Below are 24,064 nucleotides of genomic sequence, written 5' to 3' on the forward strand. Positions count from 1 at the left end.
GTAGCACTTGATGCAGTCAACTTACTACAGAAGCTAAGCTAAGCAATGCAAAGCACTCTGAAGTTCACAGCTGATGTCTTCATGCAGAAGTGCCAGTGGAAGAAGCCATTGTGGAAGAGAAATTAAAACGTGAACAACATCTAAAAGTGTGGCATTTTAGTACCAGAGCAGCAATGGTGTGACAGTTGAACTCATCTGTACAAAGCACAAGGACTGAACTGAGCTCAACTCTAAAAGAGACAGACCTCTTTCCCAGCAGGAGGCTGTGTCAGAACATCCCTATTCAGCAGAAGTTACATACTGGAATTTGTACTTAGACCCTGAACCCCATTTTTATTCAGGCTTTAATATTCAAAATGCTTAATTCTGTAAAGGAATTGTAACATGACTGCAGCACTGGTCAAACTGGAGAGAAAAACCACACACACAACTCCTCAGATCTCTGCTTCTGATGGGTCTGGTGAATTCTGACCAATTCTGTCACCCTGAACACGCACAGGGCTTCCTGCTCTCATGGCCACATCTTCTGGTGCTGACAGTAGAACATGGAGAACACAACACACCACAAGATTTTCCAGAACACAATTTGGCAACTTCTGCTCCTCCTCACATGACTTTGCCACTCAGTAATATCCTCCAAGTGCACAAAAACTCCTCTTGGCTCTTTTTTTCATAAAGGGGTGAAGAAATTCCAGAAACTTCTTATTTCTTCACTAAAGCCACTTAACTGTGGATCGAGCACAACTCCACCTGCCTCTTTGACTACACAGGGCTACACCAAAGAGATCCCAAAACATTCACACATACTGCAGGTTACTGAAATGTAGCAGCGACTGAGAAAGCAGCTGCTTAATGATATGAAATGCCATTTCAGATTAAGAAAAAAATATATCTAGTGGAAACAACAAGAATCCAACACAAATGGGATGCAAATACTTGGCATGAAGTTTGGCAAGAAAGTTCAATGTTCCTTTTATTAGAACTAACAGTGCCTCTAATAGCTAAGCAAACTTAATGCCTCCGCCTTGCCCTTTGGATGAAAGCAGTAGTTAATCTTGATGCCAGACAGCAGCAGCGACCACTAAGTAACAGCCTGGAATTAAGACTGGCCAAAAGCAAAATTCCAGTGTGCCACATGCACTGCAACAGTACAGCCTGCACCAGCTCCCTGGTTCCATAACACTTCACCTACAAGCACAAGGATTTCAGTGGCAGTCTCAACTAAACAAATATTTTTTATGAAAGGCAATGAGAATGCAAAGGAAACCAGCTCAGCAGAAAAGGCAGGACTGAAAGAACACAGAAGAAAAGCAAACTAAAAAGGAAGAACAAAAACAGGGGTAAAAAAAAAAAAACAGAGGTAAATGGTATGCAGTTGTATTAAGATAGCATTTAAAAGGGACCTAAAATAAGGAGAAAATATACAAGCCTGGAATTTCTGAAGAAGAAATTGGACTGAAGCCTGGAAACGTAGGGAGAAAGAAACAGGAGATACTTGTATTTATAAACGGTCAGATATTTTGTCTGGAATGAGGCAGCCATTCTTTAAAAATGCAAAACTAAAAGCTCTTCTGGACAAAACCACTAGAAGAGAAATTAATTTTTTGGTTTTACCCACAAGATTCCAGATTAATTGAAAACTTTCTTTAAAAGTTCAAAGAAATGTGACCACTTCAACTGATTCTCTGTATGGTTTCTACTTTCCAAACGTCCTTTAGCTTCAGGATATGTGACTGCAAAAGGACTTTGTCTTATCACTGGGATCCACAGGATAAGAAAAAAATAAAAGGAAACGGATGCACGATCAAGATGTGCAACATTTTGCTCTGAGATACTGATAATCGTTTCTGGGAATAAGTGCACTTGTGGGAAAAGCCATTTGTTGAACAAAAGTAACTGGATGACTCCCAGTAAGAATTACTACTACAGTTAAAATTGTCAATGTTAACAGGATAACAACCACTACTGTTTTCAGAAGAAAACTACAGGCAAAATTGAAAGAAAGGCTGCGCGTCCTTTGTTACGTAAATATTGACCGTATGAAGTTGGCATGAAAAAACTCACCTATAGGGAAGCTGCTGAATGAATTTATTGGTGATGGCCCTTTCTGTAGCTCAGGAGTAGCATGGGGTATGACATTCTCAAGGAAAGATTTCATGGTGGGTTGATGGAGTGACTGCTGTTGAGAGGGTGGAGTTTGCTGCTTCATTAACAGGTTTGGATCAAGCTGACGGGACTGTTGCATCATCTGTTGCTGCATACTAATAGATCGACCCTTAAAAACAGAGCAGTTACAATATCAACAGTCAAAAGCTCTCCTACACTTAAAGCCAATAAGTCAACTTTTATGTTTTGTGCATGTTAACATAGCAAAAACCCAGCATTAAGCTAAGCGAATTCCTTTAAAGCTTGTCAAAACCCAATTTGCTCTTGCACACTTTTAGAGTGCTTGTAACTGGAAACCCAGCTCAAGACCAATGACAATTTTAAAAAATTGTTTGTAAAGTTAATAATAAAAGTATTTACCTGCTGCTCCTGCTGTTGACGACCACCAGAAGGCATGCTTCTTTGATTCTGCACTTTTTGCTGCTGAGCCAACAACCGCTAGGAGACAGTGTTTTGGTGTGGTTTGTTTGTTTCAGAGAAACGTACAGCTGAGGTCAGTTTCTACTTGCATGTTCAAACAGAACACAGAGCATCTACCTTTTTTAGCTTACCTGTAACTGGGAGATCTGAGAAAGCTGGTTTAACTGGGACAGTTGATTCAACATGGCTACCTGTTGTGGGCCAAAAAGCGGGCTCAGGCCACCGTTGTTTGGTGCATACTTCAGTAATGATACCGGAACCTGCTGAGCAGAGCAGCACAATCAGTGAGCGACCAGCAAGAGCAAGTAGTTACAGCAGCTGTAGGATATTACTACCTCAGGTCAACAGTTACCTATCTTCTGTAACACTGATCAGGACAACTAAGTTTTCAACCATTTACAGAATAAATATCAGCAATACCAGTAAACAGAAAATTCTTCTGAAGCAGCATTTTGGTAGCTTATCTGTAGAAGGTTCCAAGGACATGTTACCTGAGGGGATAGTAATGGAGGAGGCACTTGAGCACGTGGATTAGGCTGAGATGAATTAAGAGGTTGTGCTGGAGGCTGCTGCATGCTCCTGGGCTGTGCTGCTATATTACCAACACCAAACACACTGGGATTGCCATTCTGGGGAAAAGATGGATGGTTAGTGACAATAAACCTACTTCCACTACTTCTCCCATCCCTATACATTTGCATTATAACTAAAAGACACATTAATCACATTAATAGCTAGGAGTTATAATAAAAGGTATTAAATGCTGTCAAGTAACATGCCAAGGATATGCACACAGCCTTACCTGTCTAACAGAATTCAAGTTTTGCATACCCAGCCCTGCCAGGGAGCCAAGGGCTTGGTTAGGTAGTGCACTATTTGAAGGGGGAAGCTTCATGTTTTGATTGGACATAAACTGCATGTTTTGGGACTCGTCTGCTACAATGCCATCCTGATTGGACAGACAAACCGATGCGCAACAACCAGCCAGCAAGCAAGCAGTAGGGAGAAACCATTGCCAGGAACAGAAGGGAAGAGTCACATGAGAGTCCAGCATCAGCAGGAAATAGGCAGAAAACAAAAGAGATCAGGTTAGTTATTTGCACTGCAAATGGGCTACAGAAAGTGCTTAGTATTATATATCAGTAAGTTAAAAAGAACAAAACATATCTTACGGATCAATAAGAAAGCATTAAGTTTCTCCTCCACCAAATGCAGAAAGCTACGGAGCGCACACATAATTACTCGTAATGCTGAGTCAAAGTTCAGAACGTCCACCAGCAAGATAGCTGCTAACCTTATCAAAATAAGGACTGCGATCCATGGAAGACTCTTTGGAAATCTGAGGACGAGAACCAGGGCCTTTTCCAACCACACGATTGTAATCTCCAACATTGAGGCCATGCTTATCAATCTCCATTCTCTTATCTTGCAATATCCCTAAAAGGTGAGGGAGATGTGACTACGACACTGAAGGATTTTCCAGATACAGTATGAATGGGCTTATGCTTATAAAATACAGAACACAGCTTTCAAGCCTGGTACTAATAAAAGCAAGCACCAATTCAGTTTTAAACTGCCTGGGTTTTGCTTCAAAGGAAGCAAAGGGAGCACTGTGAATCAGCAGCTACAGAAACTTCACACTCAGAATCAGAAAAGCATCAACACTTCGCACACTTCCCAAAACATTCTCAGCCTGCTCTCAAAAACAAAGCAAGTATGATTGTTTAAGTCAAGCATTAATGTCACCTTTTTGTTTTTCTTTGAAGAGTCACAACAAGCACTGTCTTGGATTTGAAGCAGTATCTTTATTACATGCCCTTCGTCTGCATAAGATTTCAGAGGCTCTTTAATTTGATTCAGTTATTGTGGGGGGAATTACAACACAAAAGATGGAAACATTTTAAATACTAGTGCTCACTGAAAGCTCATTTTAACATTTAGCTTCCATTGTCAATGCCACTAGGCAAGCTGGGAGATCAAAATATAAGCAGCAGTAAAGCAGTGTACTTCAATGCATAATACTCCATTAACACCTCACCGCATGCACTGCAAGGGAATTATTTTCAAGCTAACACTTTAAATTCAAATTCAAGAACTGAGATCATTTAAGCATGAGGCTTTCTATTATGTTTCAAATCTGAAATGCAAACAACTTGTGCAATATAGATCATGAGCCAAAAGTCAAAAAGTAATTTTCAACTAAAAGTAAGAAGTGCAGCTACAATAAACACAACACCACAATTATTTTCCATTACATGTCCTACTATCATATACAGTTAGTCATTTATTAAATTTAATTATCCTATTTTTCATTTGCCAGAGGAATATAATGGCAAACGATCTCAAATAAAGGCTGCTCAGAAGTGATTCTGGCATTCAAATATCAGCTGAAGTAATTCTTCAGTATTAATTTACTTCTTCGAACTGAAAATGTGTTTCCAAGAATGAACCACAAGGAGCGAGTGTGGTATTCAGAGCATTCGTGCCTATTTAGGGAAGCTGTCCACAAAGCACTCTGGCTACTTGTATTAAGAAAACAAAAAACCAAAAACCCACACCACATAAGCATACTTTCATGCCAGCTCTGTAGGCATGAGGTTAGTTTGACTTCTGGATTAACAGTACTGCAGCAATCAGGTACGCAGTGTTATATGCACAAGTTTGTTTGTTTGTTTTTGCTCTACAAGAGCATTTTTAAGGAAATACTTCATATACACACACACAAATACACACATATATAGTAGAAGAAATTACCATCCATACTTCTGAAAACTGATATATTTAAACTAAGAGATTGGAAAGGAAAGCTGTTAAATCTCATTATTTCCTTTTCTTACCTCCAGACATGTCCATCTTATTGCTCTGTATGGTTTCTTCTGGTGATTCTCTCTGAAGTAATAAAATGAATCAATTATTTAATAATAATCTTTTTAAAAGCTAAAACAAAGAGATTATAATTCCAATTCAGACTTGCAGGAAAAAAAACATCAAGAAAATTGGCTCTATCTTAAAGCACTTTGTTCCTTTGATGTCTGCTGAAAGCAGACATTTACCAAAATCCACATGCAACTAACTAGAACAACAGACCACTGGATGAATATCTGGGTAACATTTACAACACCTTCCTTCATAAATAAGCCTGTTTATACTGAGAACATACAAAGGACAGTGGATGAGTAACAGAGGAGACAGACAGAAGTAAAAAGGAAAACGCTATGAAGATGAGCTTCAGACAATCAAAAACTTCCATTTTCGTGCATTGCAACTAGCACTCTAAGAAGGCAATACTGACAGGAAAGGTATAATACTTACTGAAAAACTGAGATTTGTGAATTGCTTAATGAATGGATTGATCCATGCTTCATCTTGCTTATTTCCACCTTTCATTATTCCCTTAAAAACAGAAAGGAATTCCCATGACACTCAGAAGATGTTTGCCACCTACTGCTTAAATTAAACTATGAAACGTTATGAATGAAGACGAAAGATTAATGGTACTCCACTCAGCACAGCAATCTGTTCTTAGTTTTCAGAAGTGACACCAGTGCAAAAACCCCAACAGAACCTTCTGAGGGAATCGTTTTACACAGTAAGAAGAAATGATTCTCAGGAGTCTCATAACTTTTTTTTCTTTCCATTGCCAACTCACACCTGTGTGTGGACTTGACATTTCACAAGTCACAATTACCTTTGTGGGCATTTTCTTCATATAGGGTGGCCAGTTCAAAGACGTGTTAGCTTCTTGTGAAGAACTGCTGTTCCACATTCCAATCTCTACATCCTCTTCTTCCTCCCAGCTGGTCTGACGACTGCCTGTCAATGGCATATCATCTCCACACCAACTATCTTGCATAGATTTAGGCCCTGGTTGTAGAAAAAACACAAAACAAAACAAAACCCCGACACATTAACACTTCAAACCACAGAAACCTCCACACAAATCAGCTACTAAAACCTGAAGCTAGAAGTAGCTTCTTTAATCATGCCAAGTGCCAGATCAACAATGGTCTGGAGGTGAAGGACACACCAATGAGCAGCTACTCTGATACAAAAAAACAACCAAAAATCACCAGTTTGCATTGGATGCCATTAACACAGACAGAAATGAGGTTTATGTTTACTTCAAATTAAAGCCTCCAAAAAAAAGATAAGCATTTCACCTTCAGCACTGTTATTCAAAGATGGTGCAAAAAGCACTCACCGGGTTTATTTGGAGCCTGTTGACCAAGAGAAGCGTTTCCCCAGCCAGAGGTGCCTCCTGCATCGCTGATGGGTTCTCCCCAGCTAGTACCAGTATCCATGGGCTTACCCCACGCTGAAGTTCCATTATCTACAGTAGTGGCTGGAGTAGAAGGCTCTCCCCAACCTTTTTAAAGCAGTATGAGTTACTGGCATGTTTTTGTTTGCTTGTTTGTTTTTTTTTTTAAGCAGGATTTTAAAAGTCACTTTAAAGAATCAAGTGTTTTGCCTTTTCAAAGCCATAGCATACAGTAAAAAGCTTATTAGCAAACATTTACATTTTGCACACAGGTAATTATTACAACCGTAAGCTATTCCATTAAAAAGCAGCAAAAATACAAATTCCATATATAAAGAATTACATGGAGAACAGGCATTTCTAAAATTCTAGTTCCTAAGGGCTGCTCCTTATGCTTAAGCTACATCTCCTTGCACCTGAAAAAGATAGTACAAAATACTTTGCATGCACCACACAAACACACCTACAACTATTTACTGCCCCCAAAACTACAAGCCTGCAAATTCTGATCTTTAGTGCATATAAAGTAATTGTGTTTCATTCTGATAGCAGCCCAACTTGTTTGTTTGTTTTGATTCTTCAGCAACATTAAGTTTTAGCTTTTAGAATCAAATGAAGAAAAAAAACTCCTATTCCTTAGATATATACATTTATAGATATTTAGCACTTACCCTTTGCTCCCTCACCCCAGGATTCCAGCAGAGCTGCCTAGTCTACGTTACTGAAACTATTTAAAATGAGAACAGATGTTCCAATCTGTATAAGAATATCAAAACATCTACCTGCATTCTCCCTTTAAAAGATAATAACGATAATAAAAAGGTACTAACGTTGCCACCTTCACCTCTCCGCTTTGAATCTAGAATATGTTATATGAAACAAGTAGAAAAGAATTGTTTTACAATTAAATGAAAACACAAGCTTGCGTAAAGTCAAGTCTTACCAGAACCCGAACTGCTCTCCTTGCTAGACATGGCACTTGAAGACAGTAGCTGCTGATGTACCTGTGCTTGCTGGTCTGAACTGCTGCTACTGTTTGGGACATTTTTATTCCACATATTCACATTTTTGTAGTTGTATTTGCTCGGATCACCCCAAGCAGAAGTTCCATCATCAATTTCCATTTTGCGGCGTATTGATTCAGGGGATGGCTCCTCCCAGCCAGTGGGCTCCTCCTCCTTTGCTGGGGCTGGCATTGGTCCCCCCAGCCAGCCTGAGCCCGGTGGTTTATTGGTGGCAGGCGGCGCTCCCCAAGATCCAACATCTTGTTTGTTCCATTCTGGAGAGTTGATTGGCTTTGATGAATCCCCCCAACCTTGAGGCTGATTGGATTTAGGAGGGTCTCCCCAGCCCTGGTTCTGATTAGACTTTGCAGGCTCATCCCATCCTGAAGAATTATTTGGGTTTGTATTATTACTACCTCCCCACGTAACAGAATTTGATTTACCTGGCTCATTCCAACCAGATACTGATCTGTCGCTGTCGCTACCTCCTGAACTGGATTTCTTAGTCTCACCCCAATGGTTACTTCTTGAATTTTCACCCCAGCTGTCACTGGCAGAAACAGCCCAACCCTGGCTGGCTTTCTGTCCTTCTACCCATCCCTGTTTCATCTTCTGCGTGTCATTCCAAGATGACTTTTCTTCTTTGCCACTTCCCCATGATTGATTGCTCTTGACCATTACTGTAGCAGCAGAATCCTCTTCCCACCCCCCTTGGCTATTTGACCCTTTGGAGTCTCCCCACCTTGTAGCAGACTTTGGATCTCCCCACCCTGATACAGATGAGGTATCATTATTATTAGGGCTAGGTCTATCCACACATCCCCCTGAGCTAGAAGTCTGTGTCACAGAGCCTCCCCAGGCCTCTGTCCCATTGTCAGTTTTTCTTTCACCTCTTGGTGATGTTTCGGTATCCCAGGCAGTGTTCTGTTTGATTGGAGTCTGTCCCCAACCAGAATTGGAAAGGACACGTGGATCTAAGTCAGTTCTGTTTACTATACTTTGGAGTAATGCATGCTGGTCAACTTTTCTTCTCTCTCGATTCTGTCCTTCTGTAGCTACTCTGTCTTCATGGCATCCAGTGCTCTCTGTACTACCTTCTCCGTCCCCTGTACCTGTTTTGGCCCACGCACTATTCTGCTCAGTTATCTGAGACACAGCAGAACTCTGGCTGTTAAGGTCATCCTCTTCAGTAGATTTCCATCCATTTGTAAACTTCCTGGTATTTCCATTTACACTGTCATTGGAATGCTGATTACTAGGCAGTTTACTCCATTCACCATTTGAAATGTTAGTGCCAGTGTTTTGTGCAGGGTTGCCCCATCCTCTTCTACTTCCGCCAGCACTCGCACCATTTCCACTTCCCCATGGCATACTCTGGGAGTTGACTGTCCCTGCTTCCCACACCCCTCCTCCTTTATTCCCGTTGATTTGAAAGTTAGTGCTGCCAGGCCCACTAATGCCTGACTGCATTAGAGTTGCATTCACAGTGTCACCATTAGCTTGGCTGTTTGGGCCTGAACATTTGTCTCCAGAGTAATTAGAACCATAGGCACCCCATGTAGTACCATAAGATCCACCATTTTTCGCCTCACCATTGCTAAGGTGAGAAATGGAAGTGCCATTTGTAACTGGAGAGGCCTGAATCTGAGAATGATTCATTGTGCTCACACGCCAGGCCCCATGCCCTGTATTATTAGGCAGTTCGTTAATCTGCGCTGAACCAGCAGAGTTTGGTAAACTAGAGGTCATAAAGTTAGTAGTGTTATTTGGTCCATTCATTTCAGTGTTAAGGTTTTGAGGTTGCCCACTGAATGAAACCTTCCTTGTACCATTTACTTCAGAATCACAATTTTCCTGAAGGCTTCCCCAGGAACCATGGGCTGAACCACCCACTTTAGAGTTAATACTCTGACTGTTAGATATCTGACCTATGGTACTGCACTGAATATTTGTGCCAGAATTACCACTCCCTACAGACCCTTTCAGGGCATGTCCATTGTTCTCCAATACAGGCCAGGCACCATGGTTGCCATTTGAATTCAAAGTGCTTGGATTTAACCCTCCATTTGATGAAGAGTTTATGGTGCCCCAAGCATTCATTCTATTGTTGCTACTTTCAGATTTGCTGTCAGGAGCATCCACAGAAACTTGACATGTGCTTATTATGGTCCCATGGGATAAACCCCACGGCCCATTAATACTTCCATTGCCCACATTATTGCTGTTGCTACCAACCACAAACTTATTTTGAGAACCATGTCCGATGCCATTTCGAATGCCATCATTTTCACCACCTGTGCTCCCTGAAGCCATTATAATGAGGTTTCTCTCTGACCCAGAGCTAGAGGCAGAGTCAGTGTCCATACATTCTGATGTCAACTCTGGGTCACTGCCAGTGATTGATGGCCATGCTTCTTTGTCAGAGCCGTCTACAATAACTTTATCCCAGTTTGTGCTGGATTCACTATTTGAAGAGACTGGTCCCCAGTGAGAATTTTCATAATGGGATCCTAGACCACTGTGGTTCAGATCTAAAGAGAAGAAGGAAAGTCCAAGACCATCATTATAAACACAGCATTAGTACCTCATTAAACAGAAGAAAAACAATGCGCACTAAGTCAAGAATCATTTTGCTTATTTTAACACTAGTCACTGAAAACTACAGAGAAACCTTTCCAGCACACCTGCTCAGAACATCACCCTGTGCATAACCTAGAACAATTCTCATTGCATGCACAAAGCAGAATTCTCACAAAAAGCACACCACAGAAAGTACAGTTCTATTTCTTCCAATTAGTGCTCTACTGGTTTCTTTTAATGCTCTGTATAACCAGATAGAAAATACTTTATGAAAAATCATGTGTGTTTAAATTCAAAGAGATTCTGAAAGGCAGTAATCTAAGCTGGATATTAAACTGACCTAGCAGCAGCAAATGTTCTGAGACAACAGCTGCAGAAATACACACCATTAAAAGATACTATGTATGTTTCCTCAGGTACAAATTAATTCTTTCATACAACAACAAACCGACACAAAAATCACAATGCCAATCTAAAGTTCTGCTGCTGTAGGAACACAGATATAGTGCAGCAACTGAACTACTACTTCTTACTGTCAGTTATGTAACAGCTACCATTTATTTTTTAATTAATAGGGTGATTATGTCCAGGAGTCAGGAAGACACACATCTCAATTGACTTCCAAATATTTTGTGGTTAAGTACACACGTCACAAAGTATTTGCTATAAAATTAAGTGCTGTCAATATTCATTTCATATTTCTAAAGCTTTATTGCAGAGATTTTTTCCCCCCAAACTGTTAAATCAAACACAAATGCACTGCAACATGAGACTATTGGAGTATGAGGCACATGGAAATATAGCAATGAAGATGGCAACAAAACACAAATGCAACACCTCTCAGTGTAGTTCACTTCCTATTTTCCTGAACTGAAACAACACATGCTCAGGTGCAAGTCACCTGTCTGCTCAGTATAAAAACACTTCCATTTTTAAAAAAGTCTGCTTTTCTAAAAGCAACGTTTTTGGGTTTTTTTTTGCCTTTCCTTAGAACATGGAAAAAGCATGTGTTCATATTCATTCCAAATGGATTTTTACAGTACATGCCTTACATGTGTCTAGAGAAGGCTACTCACATCGACCTTTAAGAAGCTGTACCTGTCCCTGCTAACAGACAGAGCTAACAGTAACAAAACACTACAGGTATCAATCCATAATTTTCTCAAGAGCTCTCTATAGAACACGTAGAGATTGGCTGTTTTTAAATAATACAGTACTTATTTATAAGCTTCTCATGTTTCTTAGAAACAGACTTTAAGTGTGAAGTCTGAAGGGAAGCCACTGGCCCCTGTGGTTTCTCCCTTCTGCTCACAGCAACACCAGTTCTGTGCACAAACTGAAGCCTCAAGCCCCAGTGTGCTCCAAACCCCTACAGACTGCACTTATTCTATTAAAAACATTAATAAAACTTTATTTAAAACTGCCATCTACATAGAGGTTAAAACATACACAAGATATGACTTTTCGTAATAACTGTTCAAAACACAGAAAGCATCTGAAGATGACTTGGCAGGAGCCTGTTCCCAGCACTCTGAATCCATTGCAAGAAGGGGAATGCTGAGGTTTATCATGGTAAGCCTGAGTGGCTGAACTGAGAAGTGAAGGTGGTGTCAATTCAAGATTTAAGAGACTTTGAGTGCTACTGCCTCTCAAAAGGAACTTGGCAATACCACGAGAATGAGAAAAATCTCTATTTTTGAATTAGAACAACAAATCTGAAACATTACTTGACTCCACAGCTCCATGCTCTTGGTGGAGGGAACCACATAGCATCCTTAGGAGAACTGGAAGGCATTCATTCAGAAGAACATAATCTAGATCCTGCCCACTGATATGCCACTGGAAAAAATGCTGTAGCACACGAGCAGCTGTCCAAGATTTCAAACCTCACACTGACATTTCATAAAATGATATCTAACTTACATTAAAGGCTAATCAAAGAGCTGCCTGCATTCGCTTGAAGAAAAGCAAGAGTATTAAAAAGCTGTCCTAACAAAACATGATCTTGTTACATAAGTGCTATCCCAATAACACCATCAACTTTAAAAAACAGCATGGAATTACACAGATAGGTGGCAAGCAGCCTGAATTCAGTGTGAAGAGATACAGGCTATGACAACAAGCCAGAACAAAATGGTAACAAACCCTAATTTGCACAGCAAGATAATAAATTGAAAGAAAGCTTGTATTTATTGAAATCTTTTGTATTAATTTAGATACAATACAGTTTGTGACAAGCATAATCATCATGCTTATGTACTGATTTCCAGCCATCCAGACTCTCATTCTATTACCAACAGAACTACCTTGACTAATCATCTTTTTCCTAAACACAGGTAAATATCAATGATTTCGTAAGTTGCACTGCCCTGAAATTCTCCTGCTCAAATCTCCACGGCTCACAAACTCCTGAAATAAAAAATAATGCAAGCACTGAGGAAGTAAGCTATTCTCTTTTACTTCCCATCTGGCAGATAGCACAAGAACACCCTAAAAATTGAACAATTACTTGATGACAAACTGCATTTGGTACACAGTAAGATCAGTCAACAGCAGCCTATAATTTTACCAGGCACTGCCTAAAGGAGTTTTGTTGGTAGCTGTGGTATAAGTACCACCACACTGTTTAAACTAAACTATAGGACTGAGATGCACTGAATCCTGCCTCCTTTTTCAGCTACAGAACTCAGTGATGTGCACACAGTACGCCCACACTGCACCTTCCCAGTTACTGCGTTTTGGTCCTGATGGAAAGACGCACTTCAGCAAACAAGCTAAAAAGCACATTTGTTAAGAGCGACAAAACCAAAACCCAAAGCAGACCCCACTGTGTTTGTTAACCTCAGGTATCAGTTTCTCTGTGGTACAGAAGATCTTGAAGTCTGGTTTCATCTTTTTGAAGAACTCAAGCTTGAGAAGCACAAGACTGAGCTGTCTGTTTCTGATAGATGTCTGCCAACACAGGGCAGAAGGGCCACCAAGACAACGATACCACGTCTGTGCCCAGCTGGCAGCTCTCCCCTCTTCTGCCCCTCCCTGACACGTGCAGCACAACCATGAGCTGCAATCTGCCCATCCTTGGGCAAGTAACTAGCCCTCAGGTAAGTTAACTAAACACCAGAAGCGTCTCACAGCCTCACCTAGCAAACAGCACACACAGCTGCAGTCCCAGGTACATCAGCCCAGCACTAACTGGGCACTTGGAACAGGAAGGTCTCCAGAATGGGACTGTGATCACTGACTACCTGCTGTGAAGCATCTCTGATAGAAAACAAACTTGCATAAATTATTCACCTTAACATCCAGAGACAGCAAGCAAGCAAAAGGTTTTAAAAAAAAGCAAAAAACCTTCATATTTTAGAGCTAAGTTGCCACATAGCCTAACCTTCCAAAAAAATAATTCTATATGAATTCTAACACCTTAGGAAATTGAAAATATTTACCTAAGTGTAATATGTTATGGCACACAAAGCATATGCAAGCCAGACATTCACACAGCACATGCTACTGAAAAGACATAAGGCAAGGAATCGAAAAAAAAAAATCAGACAGAACTGTGTGAGACATTAACTACTACAAACACACCAAGTGTGAAAAAGGTGAGATTGAAATGGCTAACCTGACTGGTTAGGGGAGTGGCTCACCAAGTCCCGAATGGGAGGCATGCCTACAAAAAAAAAAAGCAAGAAAATTACAGGAGCACTGCTTACGTAACTCAGAGCTTTGAGTGCCTAAACCACTTTTTACTTCTAGACCATCTATTAGCATCCTTTTCAAGAGAGATTTCTCTCGAGAGTGCCCTCTCTCAGCCTATCAATTGCCTCGCCATAGCTCAGAACACAGCACAAGGGGAGACAGACTGATATAAACATCAGTCCTAAATGTAGGCCAGATTAAGTAGAAAATTTGCTGGCTTTACTAAGTACTTCCACAACTAGTTAGCTTTGATACATTTGGCATTTAATTAGCAAATTTGAGACATCCTTAATTTTAAAAGTTTGATCTATATAAAAAGGAGCACATTTTCAGTTGGAGATCTTAACTGTTACATTTAAGGCAATGTTTCCTAGTTTAAGTCAACCTTTATTTCTACTAACTGCCAATCTTAACTGCTCACTTCTTTCCTTACTCCTACAATACACAAAGGAAAAAAAGACAAAAAACCACACCAACACGAGTCACATGAGTAACTGTTTCCAAAGGCTCCTGGTTGCAAATTATTCGCACCACTGCAAGATGCATAAGGATAAAGGGAGAGTGACTCATGTCAGTAAAGGAATCAAAATAACTTAGCCTGGATAAAAGCCAGGATCCTGACAGCTCTTGTGTTCTCTTATGCCCCACAGTTGTAAGCAATTACTGCTAGCAAGTATTTCAGGTAACTATATAAATCATTTCGTTGTAGAATAACCACCTGGCTATTCTGATGTGAAACAAAGCATAAAGGCAAGCAAACGTACCAAGGTGGCATTCAAGACCCTTCTCTCACATGAAGTTTATGTATGAAGGGAAGTTTCAGTACTGCAATCACCTGAATTTGGTATGGAAATGTTCTGGTAAAGAGTTACTGATGTAGATCTCTTAAAATAACCGTGTTGGTACAATGTGACTGCGTCACTTGCCAAAGGAGCACACGGCACTGCAGATGATTGTACACATTAAATACAGACAAAGGGATTTTTTTTTGCCTATTTATTTCAGGAACCATGTCAATATAGCAGTACTTGTGTTGCCTGGCTTTTACAAATCACCTACCCAAAGTCAGAATCACACCTAAACTCAAAGAGTTCCCATTCCAGGGTATATTGGAGAAGGACTGGTTGGAGTCTAAAAGATGAACTGTGGAAGGTAAATAAGACCAAGGCTTTCAGCTCCAAAAGAATTAAGGTACTCTTGCACGATGCTGGACTACCATCACCTCTACATTACTTCACAAAGCAATTCATTAGACTACATTCTGAAACCATTACAAAAACCCAGCACTGAAAAATCATTTTCCTTTATTGTCGTCTTTCCTACGTATTTCAAGGCACTCACCTTCACAACATCCCAGACAGACACTATTGCTGGTTGTACTAGACAAAAGAACTTTCAAGCAGACTCATACACAGCACATACAAAAGTGAGATCTTGGCCTCCCAGTCCCATCTGCCAGATTTGACCAGTCTACCTTGCACGTACAGGAATGCCCCGAGCACAGCTCACAGTTTAAAAAGATCTGCCATCGCAGTGACTGAGAGGACACTAAAGAGAATACAAATCTTTTGTAAGATGGGAAGGTAATGTAGCCAACGTTTTTCTCTCCTAAAAGGCTCTTACAATCTTTTAGTTACTTGTCAGATGTAGATCTACTACTATTCAAATACTGGATGAGCTTCACAGCTCAACCCAAGCTGCTCTGTGATTCTAGGATTTTCTAAAACAATCAAGATTCAGGTTAACGAAGAAAGAGAAACTGACCTAACAACAAAAGCAATTTGGATATTCTAAGATGTCATATCCCATTTGTTTCTAAATCTAAAAAACAAAAGTTTGAGATACTACTCAGAACGCTTTGGAAGTTGAAAGATCTTTCTTTCTGACGTACGTGAATCAAAATCAAATGCAATTCTTTGCACCATTATCATTTGAATCACTTGAATCAATTATTAGGATAAAGAACGGAAATTCAGAACATGTAGTAACTGTCACCTTGGCTTAAATATCTGCTCAAAAATAGGTATGCATCTGCTGTATACCACCAACAAAAACGTACAACAAAGTTGCCATTAGTTTCAGGCAAACTTGCACAAAGATAGCTGAAATTATCCTGTAATGTTTAACATTAAGCTACAACACCAGAGAATCTCTCATTTTGCCACAGCTTACATTTAAAGTTTAAGTAATATTAGAACAAACAGCTCATCAGTAATCTCATTTCAAATATCCAGCTCTAATTAAAAGAAAACCAAGGCACCTGCCCCTCACCTGGCTGTTTTTTGCTGCTGTTCGGCACTTCTCCGTTGGTCACCGGCTGTTTGGTTGTGACAGTGCTGCCTCCTGACTGGCCGTTTAATACTTTAGGAGTAGATCCCAGGTTTGCAGCTATAACTGGTAACTGCTGACCTCGTTTCAGAAGCTGTTTCTGTTCCTGGTGTCGAAATCGCGGTGGTACTTCACGAGGAGGGTATCGAGGCAAGGTTTGCTGCTGCTGATTGTTGGCTGTGGCCCGCTTGGCATTATTATTAGTGCTGGTTGCTGAGGAAGTGCCGTTAGAGGTGACAGGCTGAGGCTGGCTTACACTTGTCTTGGTTTGTTCTGGCACTACCCCCACCCCCAAAAAAAAGAAAGTTAGACAAAGTTATTCATCAGAACAGTAACTTAAAATACTCAACACTAATTAGATACTCTTAGATATGTATATATCACGCAATGACAATCTTTTTTCCTGATTATAATTTTAACTCACTCCTCATTAAAAGCTCTGTTACCCCATAGTCACACAGCTTTAACAGCACAGATCTGGATGAAGGAATGTCTCGCTGTCCCTTTTAGCAAAGGTAAAGCATGCTACTACTAAGAAACCTACAGTTTTTTCTGACAAATCATAGAATCAGAGAATCCTTGGAGTTGGAAGGGACCTCCAAAAGCTGTGTAGTCCAACTCCCCTGCAACGAGAAGGGACACCGCAGCCAGATAAGCTGCCCAGGGCCTGATCCAGCCTCACTTTGAAAGTCTCCAGGGATGGGGCATCAACCACCACTCTGGGCAGCCAGTTCCAGCGCCTCACCACCCTCACTGTAGAATACATTCTCCTTATATCCAACCTAAATCTACCCTCTTTGTGCTTGAAGCCATTTCCCCTTGTACTATCACCACAAAGCCTGCTAACGATTCTGTCCTCTTATTCCTGTAGCTTCCCTTTAGATACTGAAAAGGCACTACATTCATATTGGCAATTAAACCTTACATTAAAATATTTAAGTACTAAAAATAGAACTCTTACTCCCATGGGAAACTTAAAAGTGTTACCATATACAAGAAGTCACCACCTCACAGGAAAAGAAGAGGAGGCAAACAGGACACTCAGAATAAAACTCAAGAAGTCACTTAAGACTCAGCAGCAGCTTTGTGTTTTAATGAAGTGTTCTATTCAGGCTATTAAAGAAAAATGTGGGTGAGCCATTGTTTCCCAGGAGGCCCTATGGCAGCGTCATGGAGGTGAGCGGAGCAGCACTCAGCACTCTGACAGCACTGACCTGCTGCTCCCTATTTCACAGCTGGCTGCAGAGGGACAGAACTACAAGGAGCAACTGCCAGACACGAGTCAATTTAATGCATGTATGAGGAATAAAAGGTATTCAAAAGCTCACAGATAAATTGGAGTTTATAAAAATTAATAGCGCTGTATCAGATTCCATTAATTAAGTTGTTGCCTATATTCAACATAATATAATATGTTATATTATGGATATATTCAGATTCCTTCCTATATGCATCTGAAACACTGTGCATGACAACAAATTTAGATCGAAACTCAATTTCACCAAAACAAATCCTATGCAAGTGCATCTCCATTCCGTGCTTCCGAAATTTCTCGATTTAGAAGTGAGAGAACTGAAAAATAACTGGGTGTATTTTGTCATTGTCTGTTTTAGTAAATATCTCAGAAGCTGCGAACAGCCCAACGCAACATTGGCAACCGCATTTCTGTGGTCCACATACTGCAATAAGCTCGGAAATTAAGAAAGTTTTCTTCACATATCGCAGTCTGTGCAGCAATGGCCAGAGCTCAGCTTTGTGATCCATCAGCACGCCTTCTGCCACAACTGACCCATGCTAATTGCAGGGCTTCCTTACAGCTCTCTGCAGCACAGCCCACACCTGAGGCGTGCTGACAGCGAGACACAAAACAAGCACCTCTCGCAGCGAGCAAACCGTCACCGCGCCAAGGCAGTCACACAGTGATGGCAATGCTGAAGGTCACACACGGCTCCTGTAGCCTTCTGCACACTGTGTGCCACATTTTTTAGTCTGACTGCCAACTTTGGTGCAAAGTATCCCCCCGCCAGAAGAGATTTTTAATCCCACATACAACATCGTCAATGAAAGATTCACTTCTCTTCCGTTTCCATTCACATACGACTGCTCCTCCCAGACAAAGTAGAACTGCTTCTACACGACATCATGAGACATCCAAAAAGATGCAAGCAGTAAGTTTAGGGCAGTGCTGCGACACAGCAACGTTAATAATTCACCTTCCTAATTACTGCTGCTTTAAGACTAAGTGCTCGCTACTACAATTTAATCGACCTTCAGATCTTCGAACCACTTACAACTGTAAAGGAGTGCACATAACAACCAGGCTACTTTCTGCCAAGCCACCCTGAAGCTATAAAATCAACAAGAATTCCCAAACAGTTGAAGAAAATTACATCTCTCTTGTATCGTGTATTAATTTCCTTAAGAAATACAGCATTCTTTGTTCTTTGATAAGCAAACTAGACAGAAAAATCTTACCAGATAATACAGTTACTCTAAAATGGGTAGAGCTTATATTTGTACACTGATTTCCAACTGAAATTAATCATAAGTGCTTTTAGGTGCAACAGAATTACTTCATCTGCTCTTTCCCAAGCACCACAAAGTTTAAAGCTCCACAATTTATCCTGCCCAACAGTTTCTGCTCCACAACTTCCCAGAAGATCAAATAATAGATAATATTCCAATACGGCTGCTAGAAATTCCAACACTCCTTAACCCTTAGCATTTCTAGTTTCTTATAAACAAGTTGCTTGCTTAACAGCAGTTTTGCACAGCAGCATTCTGTTCTGAACCCCAGTAAAGCAGAGCGCATTATTAGCAGACTATCTCTCACAGCTAATTTACTTGTCCAATAACAGCCATTTCACAGAAAGGAATAATACCAAAATCACAGATTTTTTTTTATAAAGAACAAACCTGCTGAGAACGCACAGAGCAGGGGATGGTGAAGTTAAAGTTTGCAGAGAGATTCCAAAGACAGACGCTTCCAACTTGTGTTGCTTTCCCACTCTGCAGATTTCATTAGAAAATGGAGGAGAAGCATGGTGTCATTTTACTGCTACAGGAGTGCTGCCTGCCAACTCCTCCTGGAGTAGGGGCCCAGTGACTTAAACTCCCCCTCCAATAAAAAAAAAAAAATGGCAGCTGTCTGAATAACTTCGGTGCAGATGGAAAACAGTTTCTCACTCGCACAAAATCAGCTTACAAAGATCAAATCGTCCCCTAAACCACACAAAGAGCAGCACCGAGCTGTCATTTAAACGTTTCTTCTCGCTGCTGCTTAAGCTGACCCCTTAAAAATGTATTGTAACACACTCTCCCTGTACGTCATGCCCCAAAGAGTTGTCAGTGCTGGAATGCTGAAGGGCAAACAGAGGAAGTCTGGCTTTCAAGCTGACACACGTAAGATGTAGTGCTAGAATTTTCGTTGTGGAAAAATGGCCGCAGCTGTAAGCTCAGCTAGCTGATCTGGAAAATATCTCACTGTTTGCCAATTCATTAACCCCTGAAGATCCGCACAAAGGTAAGTTAGATGCCATTTATACAGGCAATTTTAGCAGCAAGCACTTACAGCTCTGTTATTTTTGCTAATTTACATTAATTAATGCAACGTTGAAAAGCTAATGCAAGAGTTTTGGCAATCACGTAAAGCGGAGTCCGGCAGACGAAAAAACGCCCCGCACCCAACACAAACAGAAGGCTCAGTGTGCTCCAGCAATTCTGCTTCACGGGGAAGAAAACGAATAAGAAGTTTCCACGGTGGGAAATATGAGTCAAAGATTTCAATTCCACACCCAGCTATTTTTAAAAGCACTTTCTGTTTCAGTGGCTGATTCAAAGTTTATTCCGTTCTGCAACAGAAGTCAGCCTTTACGCCTGTGCCTTCCACAAAGCAGAGGAATTCTGGAGATCGACAGATGTGTTCAGTTCTAGCTTCACTGTTTTGCAAAGCACAAAAACACTCAGAACAGCCAACCGCCACAGCAGCATCCACACAAACATCAGTGCTCCGCTTTTGTAAACTCTTTCACTACGCCATTATGTATGTAATTAAAGTCTGACTCTAAAAAAAGATCCCCTAATGAAATCTCACATTCTGCAGCAGCCCATCACAATTACTGAAGCGAGCAACAAAAACAAAACTCAAGCATTCTTCTTACACAGCATTTAGCTGTGCTCAGTGTACCGCTGCTCCTGGCTATGGCGTGGTTTGCAGATGCCTGTTTCAGGAGAAATCCCAGGGAAGCGGATTGATTTATCTGTCCCTAGCAGTGCTAACATCAAACACAGCAAAAATACCTATTTTGTGACACCGGAGGGGAATGCCAGAGCAATTGTTGAGAACACTATAGAGCTGTTAAAGAAAGACTTCCAAGTGATACTCATTCTTTTCTAAAACCCCTGATACAAGAGTACTTGGAGGACACTCGTCAAGATAGGGATTCGTTCTGCTGGCTGTTGCACACAGAAACCCTCGCAGCTACTCGATGCATTCATCGTTAACTCCTGTGAACACCACCTTCTTTCTTTTGATAAAACCAGAGGTGTAGAACTAGACAGAATATCTGGGATCCACAGCAATGAAACACGTGCATTTTTAATCACAGTACTACACTGTTAAATGCTATTTGTACTGAAAACATTTACACTGGCACTTTCTTCTCTACTTCCATTCTCAATCCTGAACAGGAAAAAAAAAAAAAAAAAAATCAGCACCACTGACTGCTTTAGAAGGCACTCCTATAATTTACATGCACACTGACAGCTACTGGTGCAACACTAATTTCTACCTCAGCTAAAAAAACATTTTGGAAACATCCAGGCTACACTTAAAAATAAGGAACGAAGCTTCTCTGCTTCCCACCCCCTTGGAAGCGGCTACTTTTCTGAAAGAACATAATTCTGAATTATTTAGAGATCCCATACTCTTGTATTTTATCTTCAGCTCATGCACAAAATAAATAATTTAAGACATTAACGCGATGGAAACTTGGAGACTTAATGAAACATTAATTTGCATCCTGCACACAAGCAGGCAGAACAAGGAAAGAGCTAGGTGCAACACAAGCAACAAATTTTGTTCCTACAGAAACTCCTGCAAAAAGTTGCACGTGTGAATCCCACAATGCCCATACTTCTTCAGAGGACTGCCAGCTTGTGCTTCTTTGACAACTCCGAATTCCCACTACGCTTGCTGGAACACCCTTTTAATAACATGGTAACATTACATTCGGAATGTAATACTCTCATTCTATAAACAACCCTAGGTCTCCAAAGAATAAACAAACAAGAGAACTATTTATTTCATCCTTCATAAGAAAGGCACTTTCCCAGTGTGAAGATCCCCCTGGGTGCCCTCCCCTCCCCCAGGCCATGTTCAGCCATTTGCTGCTGCAGGGCTGCCCCTGATGTGACGCCAGGACCGTCTGAGTACACAGGTCAGATGTTCACCCAAAATGGATGTTATTCTTTAAAACTAAGTACTGTATCATTATTCTCCCTCACTATTTTTTTTTTCCCCAGACAAAATGGTTTATTAATTCGGAATACAAACAAATACTTGCACAATTCTTTACAACTGGTATATCGTTTTAGAGACTTCCTGGTAGGCACAGGGCATCCCGCATCAGTTTGCTGCCCTCACCTCACAGCAGCACTTCCAACACGTTCTACTGTTCAGCAATACCTGCAGCAATGCTGAGCAGAGTTTCCAAGCTTCTGTTTCCAGCATGGCTCAAGTTAAACTAAACCCAATGTTCCCACAAAAAAAAAAAAAAGCAATTCAAGGAGCTCACCATGCGATTGCCTATGTGATTGTTATTCACTTTCCAACCAACTTAAACAGAAAGTGAAAATGATTTTTCCACTGCTCATAGAAGGAACAGAGAACTTATAAAACCTACAAACACTGAGAGCAACAGCAGCATTCCCAGCCTGCACCAAACAGCTCTGTTACAGCTTTTACAATACAGACCATTTTGCCAGGATCAACCCTCCACATACAATAATCAGAACTGGACACACCAGTTGCTGATATATCAACTGTTCCTAGCCCCACTTCTATGTAAAATATTTAGAAAATACATTTTGAACAGATCCAGTTGGTGGATCTGTAAGCAGTCAGACTAGAAGAGCAAAAAAACAAAAACAATTGAGGAGATTGAGGTATTACATATTTGCCTAGTGCTGTGTAAGTACTTAAGAATAGAAAATAGGAAGATGAGAAAAATTCCAGCTCCAGGAAGAAACCATTCCCTTCACTCCTTTATTTGTGGCAGCTTTTTGAAATCTCACAGATGCAATTTTCCAGTAGCTTTCAGCTGAGCCACGTGATTCACCATATTTAAAAAGGCAGAAACATTACAGAGAGAAAACTCTAAAGTAACTTACCTTTGATTTTTTGTTCAATGGCCTAGAATAAGAAAGAAGAAGCGTCAGTGATTTGCACAGATAAGAGGAAGAGCCACATGTACACATGGCACTTACACAAGCAACGTTAGCTTTTGACTTTCCTCCTTTTAAAATATTTTTTAAAATATTTTATAATCTCCATCAGAACCTTCTACTCCTCCCTAACCAACCTGTGCCTATTATTCCTCATGCCTAGAAAGCTGCTAAAATGTTAAGAGAAGAACAAAATTAATTTGAAAGATAAGCATTTGAAACAGACTAAATTAAACTTACAAATTAGCCTGTTTGAAGCGAGTTAAAAACTGTGCCTGGAAGCAAGGAAGCCCCAGACACTTCTCATGCAGAATACAGCAGGGAAACAGGAATACAGCATGGAAATCTAAAGCAGGCAAAGTAAATGCCAGAGCTTTCAGTCTTTCATTTCCACAATTCAATTTGTTGCTCCTGTGATAGTGGCAAGATAGGAGATCTACTGGAATAAAGTCTCCTGCAATAAAAATGAGGACAGAAACATCTCTTGCATGGGAACACATTTTAATGGTGTGGCTTTACCTAGAAAAGTGAAACAGGCTTCAGAAAAGATCTCTCAGAAGCAGAAATCAGTTCTTCCCAGCTGAAGAGTCTTAATTATCACTTCTAAAATGCATTATCTTGCTAAAGCAGAATGAGACTTAATCTAACAGGGTTACTTTGGTAACTGTACATAACCTGTCTTAACTATGGCACTGCACATATTCATACGACACAGTGAAGTCACTTGCAGCAATATTTAGGCTTTGATTATCTCTAGTTAAAACCGTGTAAGGGAAAAAAAGGCAGAGCACGTGCACATGAAAAAATGCAGTCATTTGATGTCAGCTTTGGTTAGGTTTAGATAACAGCACTCTTAGGGCTTACATGGAAATGATACTCCTGACACTTTGGTGTCACAGCCTCACTTCTCTGGAAATTAACAGCACATCAACAGAAAGGCACTTCTTCAATTTCTTAAACCAGCAAAGGCACTTACAAAAATTTGCTATGCTGTCTAAATACAGCCTCACACTCCCAAGAAAGATTCATTTTCATAAAAACTATGCTGTTAGAGATTGATAAAGATAACTACACTAAGAGGTCTGCAAAATCTGTGAGGAAACTCCACTGTCCTAAAGGTAATGCTCACCCACTGGAATAAAGAGAGCAAAGTAAAACCAATGGCTGC

General features: G+C 40.5%; 1 protein-coding gene across 15 annotated transcripts in view; it reads right to left on the reverse strand.

The window, feature by feature from the left end:
* The window catches only part of TNRC6A (trinucleotide repeat containing adaptor 6A), a 43,131-nt gene that overhangs the window by 7,502 nt on the left and 11,565 nt on the right, over positions 1 to 24,064 (reverse strand). For 7 of the 15 annotated variants that reach the window (XM_052679544.1, XM_052679549.1, XM_052679543.1 and 4 more), the window contains 15 exons: positions 22,843 to 22,864; positions 16,396 to 16,731; positions 14,048 to 14,095; positions 7,788 to 10,379; positions 6,788 to 6,952; positions 6,275 to 6,450; positions 5,899 to 5,979; positions 5,424 to 5,475; positions 3,881 to 4,023; positions 3,389 to 3,535; positions 3,078 to 3,215; positions 2,718 to 2,846; positions 2,527 to 2,604; positions 2,065 to 2,275; positions 1,430 to 1,462 (listed from right to left, as the gene is read on the reverse strand). In XM_052679544.1, coding sequence (XP_052535504.1) covers positions 1,430 to 1,462; positions 2,065 to 2,275; positions 2,527 to 2,604; positions 2,718 to 2,846; positions 3,078 to 3,215; positions 3,389 to 3,535; positions 3,881 to 4,023; positions 5,424 to 5,475; positions 5,899 to 5,979; positions 6,275 to 6,450; positions 6,788 to 6,952; positions 7,788 to 10,379; positions 14,048 to 14,095; positions 16,396 to 16,731; positions 22,843 to 22,864 — 4,351 coding nt within the window. The remainder of the gene's footprint in view (positions 1 to 1,429; positions 1,463 to 2,064; positions 2,276 to 2,526; positions 2,605 to 2,717; positions 2,847 to 3,077; positions 3,216 to 3,388; positions 3,536 to 3,880; positions 4,024 to 5,423; positions 5,476 to 5,898; positions 5,980 to 6,274; positions 6,451 to 6,787; positions 6,953 to 7,787; positions 10,380 to 14,047; positions 14,096 to 16,395; positions 16,732 to 22,842; positions 22,865 to 24,064) is intronic. The other 8 variants (XM_052679546.1, XM_052679545.1, XM_052679555.1 and 5 more) reach the window with 6 other exon arrangements.

The sequence above is a fragment of the Tympanuchus pallidicinctus genome, unplaced genomic scaffold (genome assembly GCF_026119805.1).
Source record: "Tympanuchus pallidicinctus isolate F22 unplaced genomic scaffold, pur_lepc_1.0 scaffold18, whole genome shotgun sequence".
Taxonomy (NCBI): Eukaryota; Metazoa; Chordata; class Aves; order Galliformes; family Phasianidae; genus Tympanuchus; species Tympanuchus pallidicinctus.